Source organism: Eubalaena glacialis, chromosome 15 (genome assembly GCF_028564815.1).
Source record: "Eubalaena glacialis isolate mEubGla1 chromosome 15, mEubGla1.1.hap2.+ XY, whole genome shotgun sequence".
Taxonomy (NCBI): Eukaryota; Metazoa; Chordata; class Mammalia; order Artiodactyla; family Balaenidae; genus Eubalaena; species Eubalaena glacialis.
This window is the reverse complement of record NC_083730.1, coordinates 21,842,661-21,856,928: the sequence shown is the minus strand read 5'-3', so window position 1 is coordinate 21,856,928 and position 14,268 is coordinate 21,842,661. Positions and strand designations below refer to the sequence as shown.

Here is a 14,268-nt window from a genome sequence, read left to right as displayed (position 1 = left end):
ATCTTAAAATTTGTATGGAGACACAAAAGACCCCGAATAGCCAAAGCAGTCTTAAGGGAAAAAAACGGAGCTGGAAGAATCAGACTCCCTGACTTCAGACTATACTACAAAGCTACAGTAATCAAGACAATATGGTACTGGCACTAAAACAGAAACATAGATCAATGGAAAAAGATAAAAAGCCCAGAGGTAAACCCACGCACGTATGGTCAACTAATCTATGACAAAGGAAGCAAGGATATACAATGGAGAAAAGACAGTCTCTTCAATAAGTGGTGCTGGGAAAACTGGACAGCTACATGTAAAAGAATGAAATTAGAACACTCCCTAACACCATACACAAAAATAAACTCAAAATGGATTCGAGACCTAAATGTAAGACCAGACACTATAAAACTCTTTGAGGAAAACCTAGGAATAGGAAGAACACTCTTTGACGTAAATCACAGCAAGATCTTTTTTGATCCACCTCCTAGAGTAATGGAAATAAAAACAAAGATAAACAAATGGGACCTAATGAAACTTCAAAGCTTTTGCACAGCAAAGGAAACCATAAACAAGATGAAAAGACAACCCTCAGAATGGGAGAAAATATTTACAAACGAATCAACGGACAAAGGATTAATCTCCAAAATATATAAACAGCCCATTCAGCTCAATATTAAAGAAACAAACAACCCAATCCAAAAATGGGCAGAAGGCCTAAATACACATTTCTGCAAAGACATACAGATGTCCAAGAAGCATATGAAAAGCTGCTCAACATCACTAATTATTAGAGAAATGCAAATCAAAACTACAATGATGTATCACCTGACACCAGTTAGAATGGGCATCATCAGAAAATCTACAAACAACAAATGCTGGAGAGGGTGTGGAGAAAAGGGAACCCTCTTGCACTGTTGGTGGGAATGTAAATTGATACAGCCACTATGGAGAACAATATGGAGGTTCCTTAAAAGACTAAAAATAGAATCACCATATCATCCAGCAATCCCACTACTGGGCATATACCCAGAGTAAACCATAATTCAAAAAGACACATGCACCCCAATGTTCACTGCAGCAGTATTTACAATAGGCAGGTCATAGAAGCAACCTAAATTCCCATCGACAGATGAATGGATAAAGAAGATGTGGCCCATATATACAATGGAATATTACTCAGCCTTAAAAAGGAACAAAATTGGGTCATTTGTAGAGAATTGGATGGATCTAGAGACTGTCATACAGAGTGAAGTAAGTCAGAAAGAGAAAAACAAATATCATATATTAACACATGTATGTGTAACCTAGAAAAGTGGTACAGATGAACTGGTTTGCAGGGCAGAAGTTGAGACACTGATGTAGAGAACAAAGTATGGACACCAAGGGGAGAAAGCTGTGGGGGGGTGGGAATGGTGGTGTGATGAATTGGGCGATTGGGATTCACATGTATACACTGATGTGTATAAAATTGATGACTAATAAGAACCTGCTGTTTAAAAACAATAAATAAAATAAAATTTGAAAATTAAAAAAAAAAGAAAAGAACTGTACTACTCCCTTCATAACCAATTTAAAAAAAAAAAGAAAGAAAAAGGAAGGAATATAGAAGATTTCCTTGGACATAAGTGAAATATTCACACAATTAGAAAATCATATTTTTTTCCTAAGCATCCAAAGAACATTTAGTATTTGCCTATAAAGAAATGGATATTAAAGTTCTTGGAACATACTAAATACATTCATTTATCACCATGTAATTAAACTAATAGTTAATAATAATATAATACCCAATATATATTTCCAAATGTAAAACATACTTCTAAATAATTCTTTGGTCCAAAAGAAATTATGTTACATCTCGGATGTTACTTTTAACACCTAAAATGTAGGCAACATGGTTTACTTGCATACCCATTAGATTAAAAATATTAGGTACAGTTTTATAAAATTTATTTTTAAATTTTAACAAATACAGAAATTATTTTCATTTGACTATTTTTTTTATAAAAACATGCTTTTAAAATGTATTTAAATAGATGTACCAATTTGAGGGTAAAGAGTCGGGGGCGGTTTATACCATTGAGCTTGCAAATGTGGTCATCTGGAGATATAAAGATGTTAGTATGAGATTTTATGCACAGTGCAATGTAGGTGGCATGTTGTGAAAAAGGATTTCTTTCACATGGGCTTTTGATAGGAAATCCATGATATTTTGCATTGCTGATTGACAAATAGGCTCATGGGATAAGGTTAAGCCAGTGGTACAGCAGCCAAGTCATCATGAAATTGAAGAATCAGCCCCTTATTCTCATTCAAGTGGAATTCACCTTACATATAAGAAATGTTGCCAGCAAAGCCAAAACTGGTTTTTGAAAGGAATTTAAAATCTGCTTTAGTTCTTGGGCAAGTGGTTGTTCAAAATCTCAGAGCTCCACTATACATAGGATGGTACAAATTATTTAGACTTCGATAAATGTTCAAAGAAATTCCAAATCTTTTCCTTGGCCATAGCAAACTTTTTAATGCTCTCATGAAATGTTTAATTCCCTATGACTTGATTGACTTTTTCTAAGTGTAATGTAATGGATAAAATTGTGGACTCTGAAGTCTTAATAACTAGGTTTGAATCCTGCTCCACTCACTATACAATCTTGGGCAAGTAACTAAACTTCCCTGAGTTTTCTCATCTACAAAAAGAGTAACAACAGTATCAATCTCAACTCATTTTTGTGAAAATTAACTATGATAATGGCAGTAAAGTACTCAGCAGCATGTCTAATATATATCGAACACTCAACAAATGCTTATTGGTATTGTTTGTTTTGATAAATTAGATCTCAAACCTTGACAGTAATATGAAATACTAATATCATTGTCTTACAAAGCTTCTTCTTGTTCATGATCATAAAACCTTGTCTGCATTAAGAGATTAGATGTATTCCTTTCTGACACAAAAGCAGAACATACATTCAGCACATCTTAAAAGCCACCATCTAATTAAGGAATAATTTAAAGGGGTGTTGTCATATAATTTTGTCAATAGATGCAGGAGGGCATTTTGTAATTTTAGACGGTTATTACCAGTCTTTTAAAAACTCATGTTAATATAGGAATATAAAGAAACTTTCAAAATATTATTGTAAAAAACATTATTGTAAAAAAGTAAACATTATGCTACATGGTAAAATACTAAATCCGTTGGCTTTAAGATCCAAACAAGCTAAGGAAGCTTCCTATTTCTACTATTTCTGTTATTCAACAGAGTGTAGAGGTTTTGGTAAGAAAAAAAACAAAAACAAAAAAACTTAAAAAGCCATAACACTTTATTACAGAGGGAAAGAATTGATGTTTATAAATGGTGTGACTGCATATTTGGAAATTTTAAGAAACTACACTGAAAACCTATTAGAACCAATAAGAAAATGTAATAAGATAGTAGGTTTCGATATATATATATATACACACACACACACACAAACATACATACATACACAAACGAAAATAACTTTTTATTACACTATCAATAATTAGTTTTAATATTAAAAAGAAAAGAAATGCACTCATACAGCAACCTAAAGTAAATCTAGGACTAAATTTAACAAGATATAAACAAATGTATATGAAGAAAATAATAGCATTTTATTAAAATATAAAAAATAAAACATGAGTAAATAGAAAGATATGTATATTCTTTGATGCAAACCTTGCCATTACATAACTTTTAGTTCTTCCCAAATTAATGGTTAATTTAATATTATTCCAATCAGAATAAACTTTATATGGAAGAATAAATATAAAAGAATTCAAAAAAATTTTGAAAAAGTAGAACAAACATTTTTAGTATAAAACCTGATTTAAAACCAATATAGTACTGTCTGGCATAGAAATAGACAAGTATGTAGATCAGTGTAACAGAACATAGAGGGCAGAAACATTTGCTATTATTTGAGAAATAAATAAAATAATAAAGTTGATATTTCCATCAGCAGATTATTCAATAAATAGTGTTGAGACTATTGCCAGTACTTTTGGTAGAACATAAAGTTTTCCTTCTCTTACGTCAAACTAGTTGACAGTGATTCTAATGATGGAATTGAAGCAAAAGAGGGTGAAGTTATCACTTATATAATTCAAAGACAGATTAGTCATGGGTGGTTTTAGAGGTTTTGTTGTTTTTTTCTTTTGGTATTTTCAAGTATAACAAAGATGGAGAGCTCAGAAACACATCCTTTTAAACAATTGGAGGTTGTGAGCTGATCTTTCAAGACATCATTTCTGTTATAACTCAATGTGTTATTCACATTGGGACAGTACTGGCATCCACCAGTCATCCAAGCCAGCAGGCTTCCTGAGAGACTGGGGGAGGGAATGATTGCAAAGGGAAGCAGCATGAGGAAATTTTGAGGAGGGGGGGGGGTGGGACTTTTCTGTACCATGGCGGGAATGGTGGATACATGAACTGAGTACCACTGAGTGAATTTGCTGCGTGTAAATGTTAAAACTATATTAAAAAGTTAAGTCTGAGAAAATGGTAGGAGTAGAACTGTAAAAAATAAAATAGAATAACACAGTAGAATTAAATGATGAATAGAAGTGATTGTCCCCTGAAATAAACAAACAACATTCAAAGTTTACAGAGGTGAGTGGCTTAAGGAAAATGATGTCCTTTGCTGAGAACAGGCCCTGCCAATAGAAATGAACACATTAGTATGTACCAGACCTGTCTAGAAAGACAGAGTGTGGGTATGTCAATTGCCTTCTGTAATTCTCTGTGAAGAAATATAAGCTATTAAGGACTGGAGCAAAACTCTAACAAAATGAACCATAAAATGCAGCATACTAAATAGAGAATAAACGTGTATTTGTCAAAAGTACCAACTGCCTGACACTACTTGGCAGTGCCATATCCACAGCAGACGGTACCCAGCAGCAATCATTTTCCTTAGCAGGAGCCAGAGGAGACCAGTCTTGCTGGTGACTAGGAGAAAATGACATAAATAACTATATTTTCATCTCGTTTCAGCATCAAAGTTAAAAAGTATTATTCCATTTTTTTTCTTAAAAATGTTATGGAGAGAGTTATATAAAATTGTGGTAATTTTATATTTAATGAGTCATGCATAATGTATTGAACCTTATAGGAAATATAGACTTTGTTCCTGTATTTTTGAGTACTTTGTGCCAGGAACTATTCTAATTACTGGAGTTATAGAGAATTTATGGAGAGAGATGAGACAAAGAATAATGAAATAATCACATGAAATAGGTAGCACAATAAGTGACCATAAATCCTATGGGGAAAAACATGAGAGGAGATTATTAGGAGAGTAAGAGATTAGAGATTAGGGAAAGATTGCAATTTTAAATATGGTAGCCAGAGAAGTCTGAAATTGGAAATTAAATAACTAAACCTGAAGAAGGTCAGGGAGGGTATCTCTGAGGCAGAGCTTCCCAGGCAGAGGCTACAGCAAGTGCAAATACCCTGAGGCCAGAGCATGCCTGTCATGTTTGAGGAAAAGTAAGTGTCCACTGTGGATGGCTGGGGTGAGGTGAGCAAGGGGGGAAGTGGTAGGAGATGAGGACAGAGAGCTAAGGGGGCAAAGGGTAGATCACACATGACCTTGTAGGAATTGTAAAGAACCTGGCCTTCCAGTGTGATATGGGAAGACTTTAGGGAGTTTTGGGGGATCTTATTTGCTTGACAGCATCTTATTTGTATTTTATTTGTTTGCACATATGCTCACACTGTGTCTGTATCCATACAAATTTATTTTAAATACCTTCTATATGTTGGTGGCTTCCACATCTATAAATCTGTCCATGGTCTTTCTCCAAAACCTCTATACCCTCCTAGTTCCCCAGTATCTATACATGTGACTAACAGGCATCTCAAATTGACCATGACCAAAAAATTTGTCTGTTTTTCCTCAGCTCAGTACATCATCCACCAGTTGCCCATAAGCCAAAGGTCTGTGAGTTATCATTGATCCTCCTCTTTAGCACGTCAGTTACACAGCTCTGTTGACTCTACCTCTCAAAAGTCCCAAATACGTACACTGCATCTGCACAGTGGCCACGCAGACAAGTGCAAACATGTTTTTATGGTCTCCAAAATTTTTTAACTTTTTAAAAAATTGTTTTAAAATACACATTATGCAAAATTTACCATTTTAACCATTTTTAAGTGTACGGTTCAGTAGCATTAAGTACAGTCACACTGTTTAGTAACCATCACTACTACTCTTCTCCAAAACTCTTTTAATCTTGCAAAACTGAAACTCTATACCCATTAAATGGTAACTCCTTACTCCTCCCTCTTCCCTCCTCCCAGCTCCCAGCAGTCATCATTCTACTTTGTCTTTATTAACTTGACTGCTTTAAGTATCTCATATAAATGGAATCATATAATTTTGTCCTATTGTGACTAACTTATTTCACTTTGCATAATGTCCTAAAGGTTCTTGTAGCATGTGTCAGAATTTCCTTCCTTTTGAAAGATGAAAATTATTCCATTATATGTATAGAACACAGTTTGTTTATCCATTCATATGTTGATGGACACAAGTTGCTTCTACCTTTTGAGTATCTTGAACAATGCTGCTACAAACACAGGTATATAAATATCTGTTTGAATACCTGCTTTCAATTGTTTCAAGAATATACCCACAAGTGGAATTGCTAGATCATATGGTAATTCTATTTTTAATTTTTTGAGGAACCACCATGTTATTTTCCATAGCAGCTGCACCATTTTACATTCCCACTGGGTGACTCCCTTTTTATCTTCTTCATTTTCCGTCTATGGTCACACACAATGACCTTCTTTGGTTTCTTCAAGTACTAAGTTCATTCTTGCTCTAGAGGTTTTGCTGTAGTTATTCCTTCTGTCTATGAAGCTTTCCACCCTGAGGTTTACTTGACTGGCTCTAGACTCTTCCAGGGATACCTTCCTTGATGTGTCATGTATGTGATTCAGTTATATCCTATATCCTAGCTTACCAAGATCTCATGATTTCCTTGTTTGTTTATTCTTAATTTTTTTGGTCTTATCTCCCTCAAAACTCTATTCCCAGTACCTAGAACTATGACTGATGCATAGGAGATGCACAGTAATTGTTGAAATGTCACTGAGATTAGTCTGGTAACTTTCCCAGTGTGCTATATGTGAACATTACTCATTAGTGAAACTCTGTATCATCACTCAGAGAATAATAAATATTCTTTAGAAACAAATTAAACTAAGACAGAATTCATAATTCCATAGTCTAATCAGGAATGGCAGTTAACCTAGTTATCTTGACTCTGGTAGAAATTTGCGGCTTTGTTAATTTGGATATTTCAGGCAAGATATGTTCTTTGTTTTCAAGTTATTTCAGTAATTACCCTACTACTTCTCTATGCTTTATATATGCAGTCATTATCCTAGAGGTACTTATAAAATCTTTCATGTACTTCTAAATAGCAACTTTCAGTTTTGGCCTTCAAACAAAGGGTACTTACATCATTTACCTTCCATAGCGGATTTTCTAAATCAATGTTTTATAGTTCATTCCAGTAGTAACCACTTTCATAATCTGTAAGGTCAGCTGTATTAGACAAAACTCACGCAGGTAGCATAAAAGGAAAATTGTTGTTTCTGTCTTTATATTAAGAAGTGAGTAGGTGGGTACAAATGGGCTATTCCAGATTATGAACAATCTCCTAACACAGTTATCTTTATGATGAGGCCATATATTTTGAATGACTTAAGTCTGATACTTGACAGGCACCATTCCTTCTGGCCCAATGATCTTTTTTTTTTTTTTTTTTAATTTATTTATTTTTGTCTGTGTTGGGTTTTCATTGCTGGGCGGGGGCTACTCTTCACTGTGGTGCACAGGCTTCTCTTGTTGCGGAGCACGGGCTCTAGGCACACAGGCTTCAGTAGTTGTGTCATGCAGTCTCAGTAGTTGTGGCTTGTGGGCTCTAGAGTGCAGACTCAGGAGCTGTGGTGCACAGGCTCTAGAGCACAGGCTCAGTAGTTGTGGCACATGGGCTTAGTTGCTTCACAGCATGTGGGATCTTCCCGGACCAGGGCTCGAACCCATGTCCGCTGCATTGGCAGGTGGATTCTTAACCACTGCACCACCAGGGAAGTCCCTGGCCCAATGATCTTTACTGGGTTGTAAGAACCCATTAAATGTTTAGATGAGAGGCAGCATATACTCTTATGTATCAACACCCTTATTTTTTTATCATGTTAAAAAGTATTTTGAGGTTTGGATCTAGGATTGAAACTCCTTTTATGTAGTGAAGAATAAAGATGAGTCTTGTGTACTGACAGCCCCTCTTCTTCAAGAATCAGTTCGTGCACTCATTACCATGGTACCCTTAAAGCTCCGATAGATGTAATTTTATGGTTATTAATTTAACTAACTTGCAGGGGAGATATTCTGTGGTTTGCAGAAAAATGGAGAAATAGTTATTCTGAAAATTCTTTCTTTTTATTCTAAAAGATGTTAAATATTGTCACTCAAATCATTAGGCTTTCATATGATTTTGAAAAAGTCATAAATGCAGAAAATCTGAATCACATTTAGTTCCTTTTCTAAAAATAAGATTAGGCAGATTATCTTGTTTCAATAATTATTGCAAAATCTTCAAATATGCCAAACAGAATTCATTGGAGAGCCCATTACATTTCAGGGACACTGGAGAGCCTCCATGGCAATAGGGTTGAAAAGTATTAACCCATCCCTTTCATCTTTTTATTAGTTTTACTTAGGGTTTATAGTAGGAAGTTCTTTACAAACATTGTGTTCTGTTGTTAAGGTTTATATATACATTTTGAGATGATTTTTTTACACCTTTGCATATTATATCTCAGACATCTTCAGGGCAAACAATAGCTTGTCCCTTTTGTTCACAAATGGGTATCTTCAAGGAGAAAAAAAAGAGCATCTTTAGAAAATGTTGTTGATGTAGCACCTTTAGAATGTAGCATCTTTTGAAAAGCTGTTAGTATGGTACCTAGTTTAAAAGCCTCAATAAAAAACATGCTTCCATATACCACTTAAGCTAGAAGTGTGCGTGTGGAAGATGGATAAAGTTGGTGGTGAAGATTGCATCATCTTTTGCCATTACATGAAGGAGAAAAATAAAATTTAATATTACCTTTAGTCATCAAACTCTCCTACATAATTTGATATGTGTTACCTTCAGAGATTTTCAGTATTAAAGAGATAATGAACACAAATAGTTTGAATACAGTTTAAATCACTAATATTTTTGAGTACTTATCAATTGCCAAGAACTGTGCAAAACAGTTAATGGACTATTAAAGTTTAGATGGGTATATTCTTTCTTAAATTTCTTCCTAGAATACTTCTTTGATTTTCAAAGAATAGGCTACATGTGCCTGTATGAAACCTATCAAAATATATATCATAGTATATTGTAACTGCCTTTTTACTTTTCTATCTTTTCCATTAAACTATAAACGACAAGAGTACAGGTTTTAGGTCTGCCATATTTACTCTCTCCTGTAATGTGATTGTCATGGGTACCTAGCCTTATACCTCAAACCTAGTAGGCACTCTACTAATATTTATTAATAGAATTATGATCAGTGACCAGAAAATACCTCATTTCTTTAGGGATAGAATCATAGGGAAGAATGGTGATATAAAAATCAGAAGGCCAATTTATTAATTTTCAACACACAGTCTCTTTAAAAAAAATTATATCAGGGTAGTGAGTGCATTTTCTTTCTGGTTGCTAATTCCAGTTGGTGATACTTGTAATTGGAGTGTTTTGGTGCATTATTTTATTAAATCTTCTCACCACCAAATGAGACCATTACTATCCTTATCCTCATTCTGCACATGAGGAAACTGGGGCTTAGGGAGGATAAATACGGTTTTAAAGTTTCACATCTAGTGAGAATCCAGTAAAAATTTGAATGCTTCTCTTGATTACTTCCAGAGCTCAAGCTTTGTTGTCAATCAGTATTTGGAATGCCAGTTTAATTAATAGGTAAACTCAGAAAAGATAAATAATTTGATGAGGACACACAACCAGTAAATGACAGAGCCTGGTATTAAAGCCAATTTTCACACTCCAAAGTCTGTGTGGCTTTAATCTGGGCCACTCTCTCCTTTCCTTTAATAATAAATACACTTTTTGCAGATGCAATAAACCATGGGTCAAGTACCATCGTATTCATGCTGAGTAAATCATGAATTTTTTATCCTGACAATTTCTAAGTTTTTTATCCTGACAATTTCTTAAGAAAGGACTGCTACATTCATTTTCTTCTCTAGTTAAATCAGAGTAAATAATCCTTGGGCAAGACAGTTTTTGATATTTCACTTCCCTTTCTATTATTCCTACATCTGTGTTGATTTCACCCCTTATTAATGATACCTAAGAAGAAATATATGAGAAAAAAAGAATCCCAAGGAAAAAAGTCTGTTAAAAGAAAAGATGTATGATGCTACAGTGCCTCTGGAGGGAATTCAGTATCCTCTTGCGTTTAAGAAATCCTGAGAAAGTCAAATCAAACATAGAAATCATATCATAAACTAATACAAGGAGGAACTTGGGGAATAAGTAGTGTGTCATTTGAGGGTCTGTGGAACATGATATTAAGTCTTGTTTAAATGGGATGTTTTACCATGCTCTGTGTTCTATTATGAAACATGGTGTTGTCCTCCTTTTGAATTCTAGAGTCTCAAGTCCCTGACCAGCCAAGCTCTCTTCATGTGAGGCCCCAGACCAACTGCATCATCATGAGTTGGACTCCTCCCTTGAACCCAAATATTGTGGTGCGAGGTTACATCATCGGTTATGGCGTTGGGAGCCCTTATGCCGAGACAGTACGTGTGGACAGTAAACAGCGATATTATTCCATTGAGAGGTTAGGTGAGTAGCTGTGATTTTTCTTCTCTTAAGGAAAATAAATGACTTATTTTAAATTATTTTCTTTCTTGGAAAATTGTTCTTTGGAAGTTGATTTCAATTTGTAACATATATTAATTCATAACTCTCTCTTTTTCTATCTTCTATCAATCTACTCACCCACCCTCCTATATACACACATACATTCTCCCTGTCTGGATTTTGAATTGGGGAATTTTATCTAGACAGATACACAGTAGTGGGTGTCCTGGTATGTACCCTGCCTATGTGTCATAAGGATAGAAAAAGTGCGTTGGAACATTTTTCTTTTTCCTCTGTCAGTGGAAACTTCTAATCTTAATAATTCTTACAGAAAGAAAGTCAGCAAATATTTTTTCTCCCTAGAAAGATATTCTGTCAATTTTTCTTTAACCTTGAATTATCTAGTCACATTACCTTTTTTTTTTCCCTTAGTATTTATAGATAAAGCTTGGTGGATATCTCATTATGACTGTAGAACAACAAGATTTTAAAAAAGGAATTTTCAACCAAGACAGTAACTTGGAGCAATCAAACTCCTCTCTACATATATTCCTGATCCCTCCCAATCCAACTTCTCACAGTATTTAACCTCCTTTTTACTGAATACAATACTTCTATTGTGATGTTTCTGAATTCATTGAAACTTTGTTTATTCAGAGAGGGTTAACATGTGCAAAGTTTTCATATACATTTTACATTGGATTTTCCATAGTGCAATAAGAGATTATATCATTAGCAGAGGGAAATAAAATGAATATATGTCATATATAGGGTGCCAGTAAGTTAAACAATTGTCATAATGCAAAAAGCAAGTTGATTCTACCTGTTGATTTAACACGATGTTATTTGCAATGAAGTACGGTGACCTTCTCAGTGAAAAGGCAACCTGATTGAATTGCTGCTTATTTGCAGTGTCTCTCAGAAACAGAGCATTTGTGATGAGAAGCCTGATTGGAATTTGAATAGCTAAAATGCAGTAGCAAGAAAAGGTTTTGTCAGTGCAAGAGGAAAATTGCACTGACCCATTCTCTCTATAATTGCTTCAAACACTAATAAGAGAAGCACCTTCTGCAAATCTCCACAATTTTAGTTAGCTTGGCATTTGGAAATAATATCCTCTCAGTCAGTCCCTGAATTTGAATGCAGAGGCAATCACAAAATTCATATTTTATGGCCATCAAACTTATGTCAGGGGACTCTCATTTATCCATTATTCAGTATACTACACCATCTCTGACAGTTCATCTTGATGCCACGCACCAAAGGAAGAGATTCCCGTGGCGGTACACAGGCTCTCTGGCAATGAGGTTGTGATGCAAACTCAGAATGAAGTCATGAAGGAAAACTGCATTGTTGCACCATGTGCTTTTGATAATGATGCTCTTTATTACAAAGACACTCTACCATGAGTTTCCAAGTCTAGTAAAGTTGAGGCATTTGGGAGATTAGTACCGTGGCAAATCTTTCCAAATGCTTAAAAAAGAAATTTCCCATCGTAAGGTACGTTTTAAAGAGCTGGGAACACTGATAAAGGTAAAATGGGCTAGGACCCTGTCTCAATGATAGATAATCATGAGTATGCAGTTTATCTGGAGAGACACTCACCCACTCTCCCACGACATGCACACATGTATATGTACATAAGTATTTAAATTCTACTGAAACTCTTTTAACATAGTACCATGTCTTAACATAAAATATAAAATAGTGTTTTATTATTGTTCCAGTATCCTCATGGTTATGCAAATAAACTAGTATTTTTTAAACATGAATTTCCACTGATTGGCCAAATGTATGTTAAACATATCTTAAGTTCTAATTTTTATAAAGACAAAGGATTCAATCAAGTTCACATTTGAACTCTACAAAGAAAACATCAATATTTCATTTGTTCTACTGAACATTAAAATAGGCGTATCCGTTTTCATAGTATCTTTTTGAAAAGGTATTTCAAGAACAATTTTAAAGCTATTAACCTAGACGTTTTATATATAATAGACAAAAGGGAATGGTATAATTTAAGAACAGTATGACAGTTATAGAATTAAAAATGAATTAAGGAAAGTTGTAATACTTTTAAGCAGAGGGTCAGCCATAACTTCAAGTATCACGATTGTATTTTAGACTATAAAAAGCTACGTGGTTTGTAACTGACCAATAAACCTCTTCTTTTCTTTGGTGAGAGATGAGAAGTTCCAAATAACATTTTGTTTGTCAGGCATAGTAACTCACTATTTAGACACCAGGCAGTGTGACCTGCATCAGGACTAGAAATACACGACCATTTTGAACAGTATCAATATTGCCTGATTTAAAACAAAACAAAACAAAGCTTACCTAGTGCAGGCATAGAGTTTCATTAACCAATGTTTGTACTATTAGCTGTTTATAATTAATCTTTTGAAATCTTCCTCCTTTTTATTCAAAAGTCCTAATGCCAAGTTTGGTGTATACACATGGTATAGATCCACAATATCTGAATTCTAACAATGTTTAGCAAAATTAATTTGAAATCAGGTCCCTTTTTTAAAAAAAACTTAATACTTACTGTCTACCAATCTATTGATCAATCTATCCATCAATCACTTTATCTTTTTATCTTTGTGGAGGTATTTTTATAGATAACGAACTGTGCATAAAGTGTACAATTTGTTGAGTTTTGAAAAGAGCTTTATTGAGTTCATTCACAAACAATATACTGTGTATTTTTGAATTTCTTGTTTAATTTCTCTCAGCAGTATTTTATAGTTTTCAATGTAGAGGTCTTGAGTTCTTGAATATTTTTGTTAGATTAAGTTCTAAAACATATATATATATGAATTATTCTTTAAATTTATCTTCCAGCTGTTTGCTGCAAACAAACTGATTTTTTAACGTTAACCTTGGTATCCTAAGACCTGTTAAATTCAACTATTTGTTCTACTAGTATTTTTATAGATGCTCTGAGATTTTCCATTTAAATGAGCATATCATATGAAAATGGGAACAGTTTTATACTTATTTTCTGATCTTCCTGCCTTTTATTTCTTTCTCTTTCTTTCTTGCAAAGATGAAGATCTTCAGTAAAATGTTGATTAGAAATAGTGAAAGCAGGCATCTTTACTTTGTTCCTGATCTTAGGGAAACATAAAATAGGACTGTATGGTCAGACCACTCAAGATGGCTGTTCTCTTGCTCTCTGTCCATCCCCAGCCCCACCAATGCCTGTTTCACCTAAACCCTAAACCCAAGACTGACCTTCCTATGCACTTGCCCCAGGCCCCAGCTGGTGGTTGTTCTTATCAAAGGGGCCGTGAGAGGCGTGCCCCTCTACTGGTTTCCCTGGTAGCTAATGAGCTCACCTGAGGTCAATTGCCCTAT

The 14,268-nt window shown here is 34.5% G+C and overlaps 1 protein-coding gene across 1 annotated transcript in view; it reads left to right on the top strand.

Moving 5' to 3' along the window:
- The window catches only part of DCC (DCC netrin 1 receptor), a 781,864-nt gene that overhangs the window by 568,282 nt on the left and 199,314 nt on the right, over positions 1–14,268 (top strand). Inside the window, exon 15 of the mRNA XM_061169229.1 lies at positions 10,696–10,890. Coding sequence (XP_061025212.1) covers positions 10,696–10,890 — 195 coding nt within the window. The remainder of the gene's footprint in view (positions 1–10,695; positions 10,891–14,268) is intronic.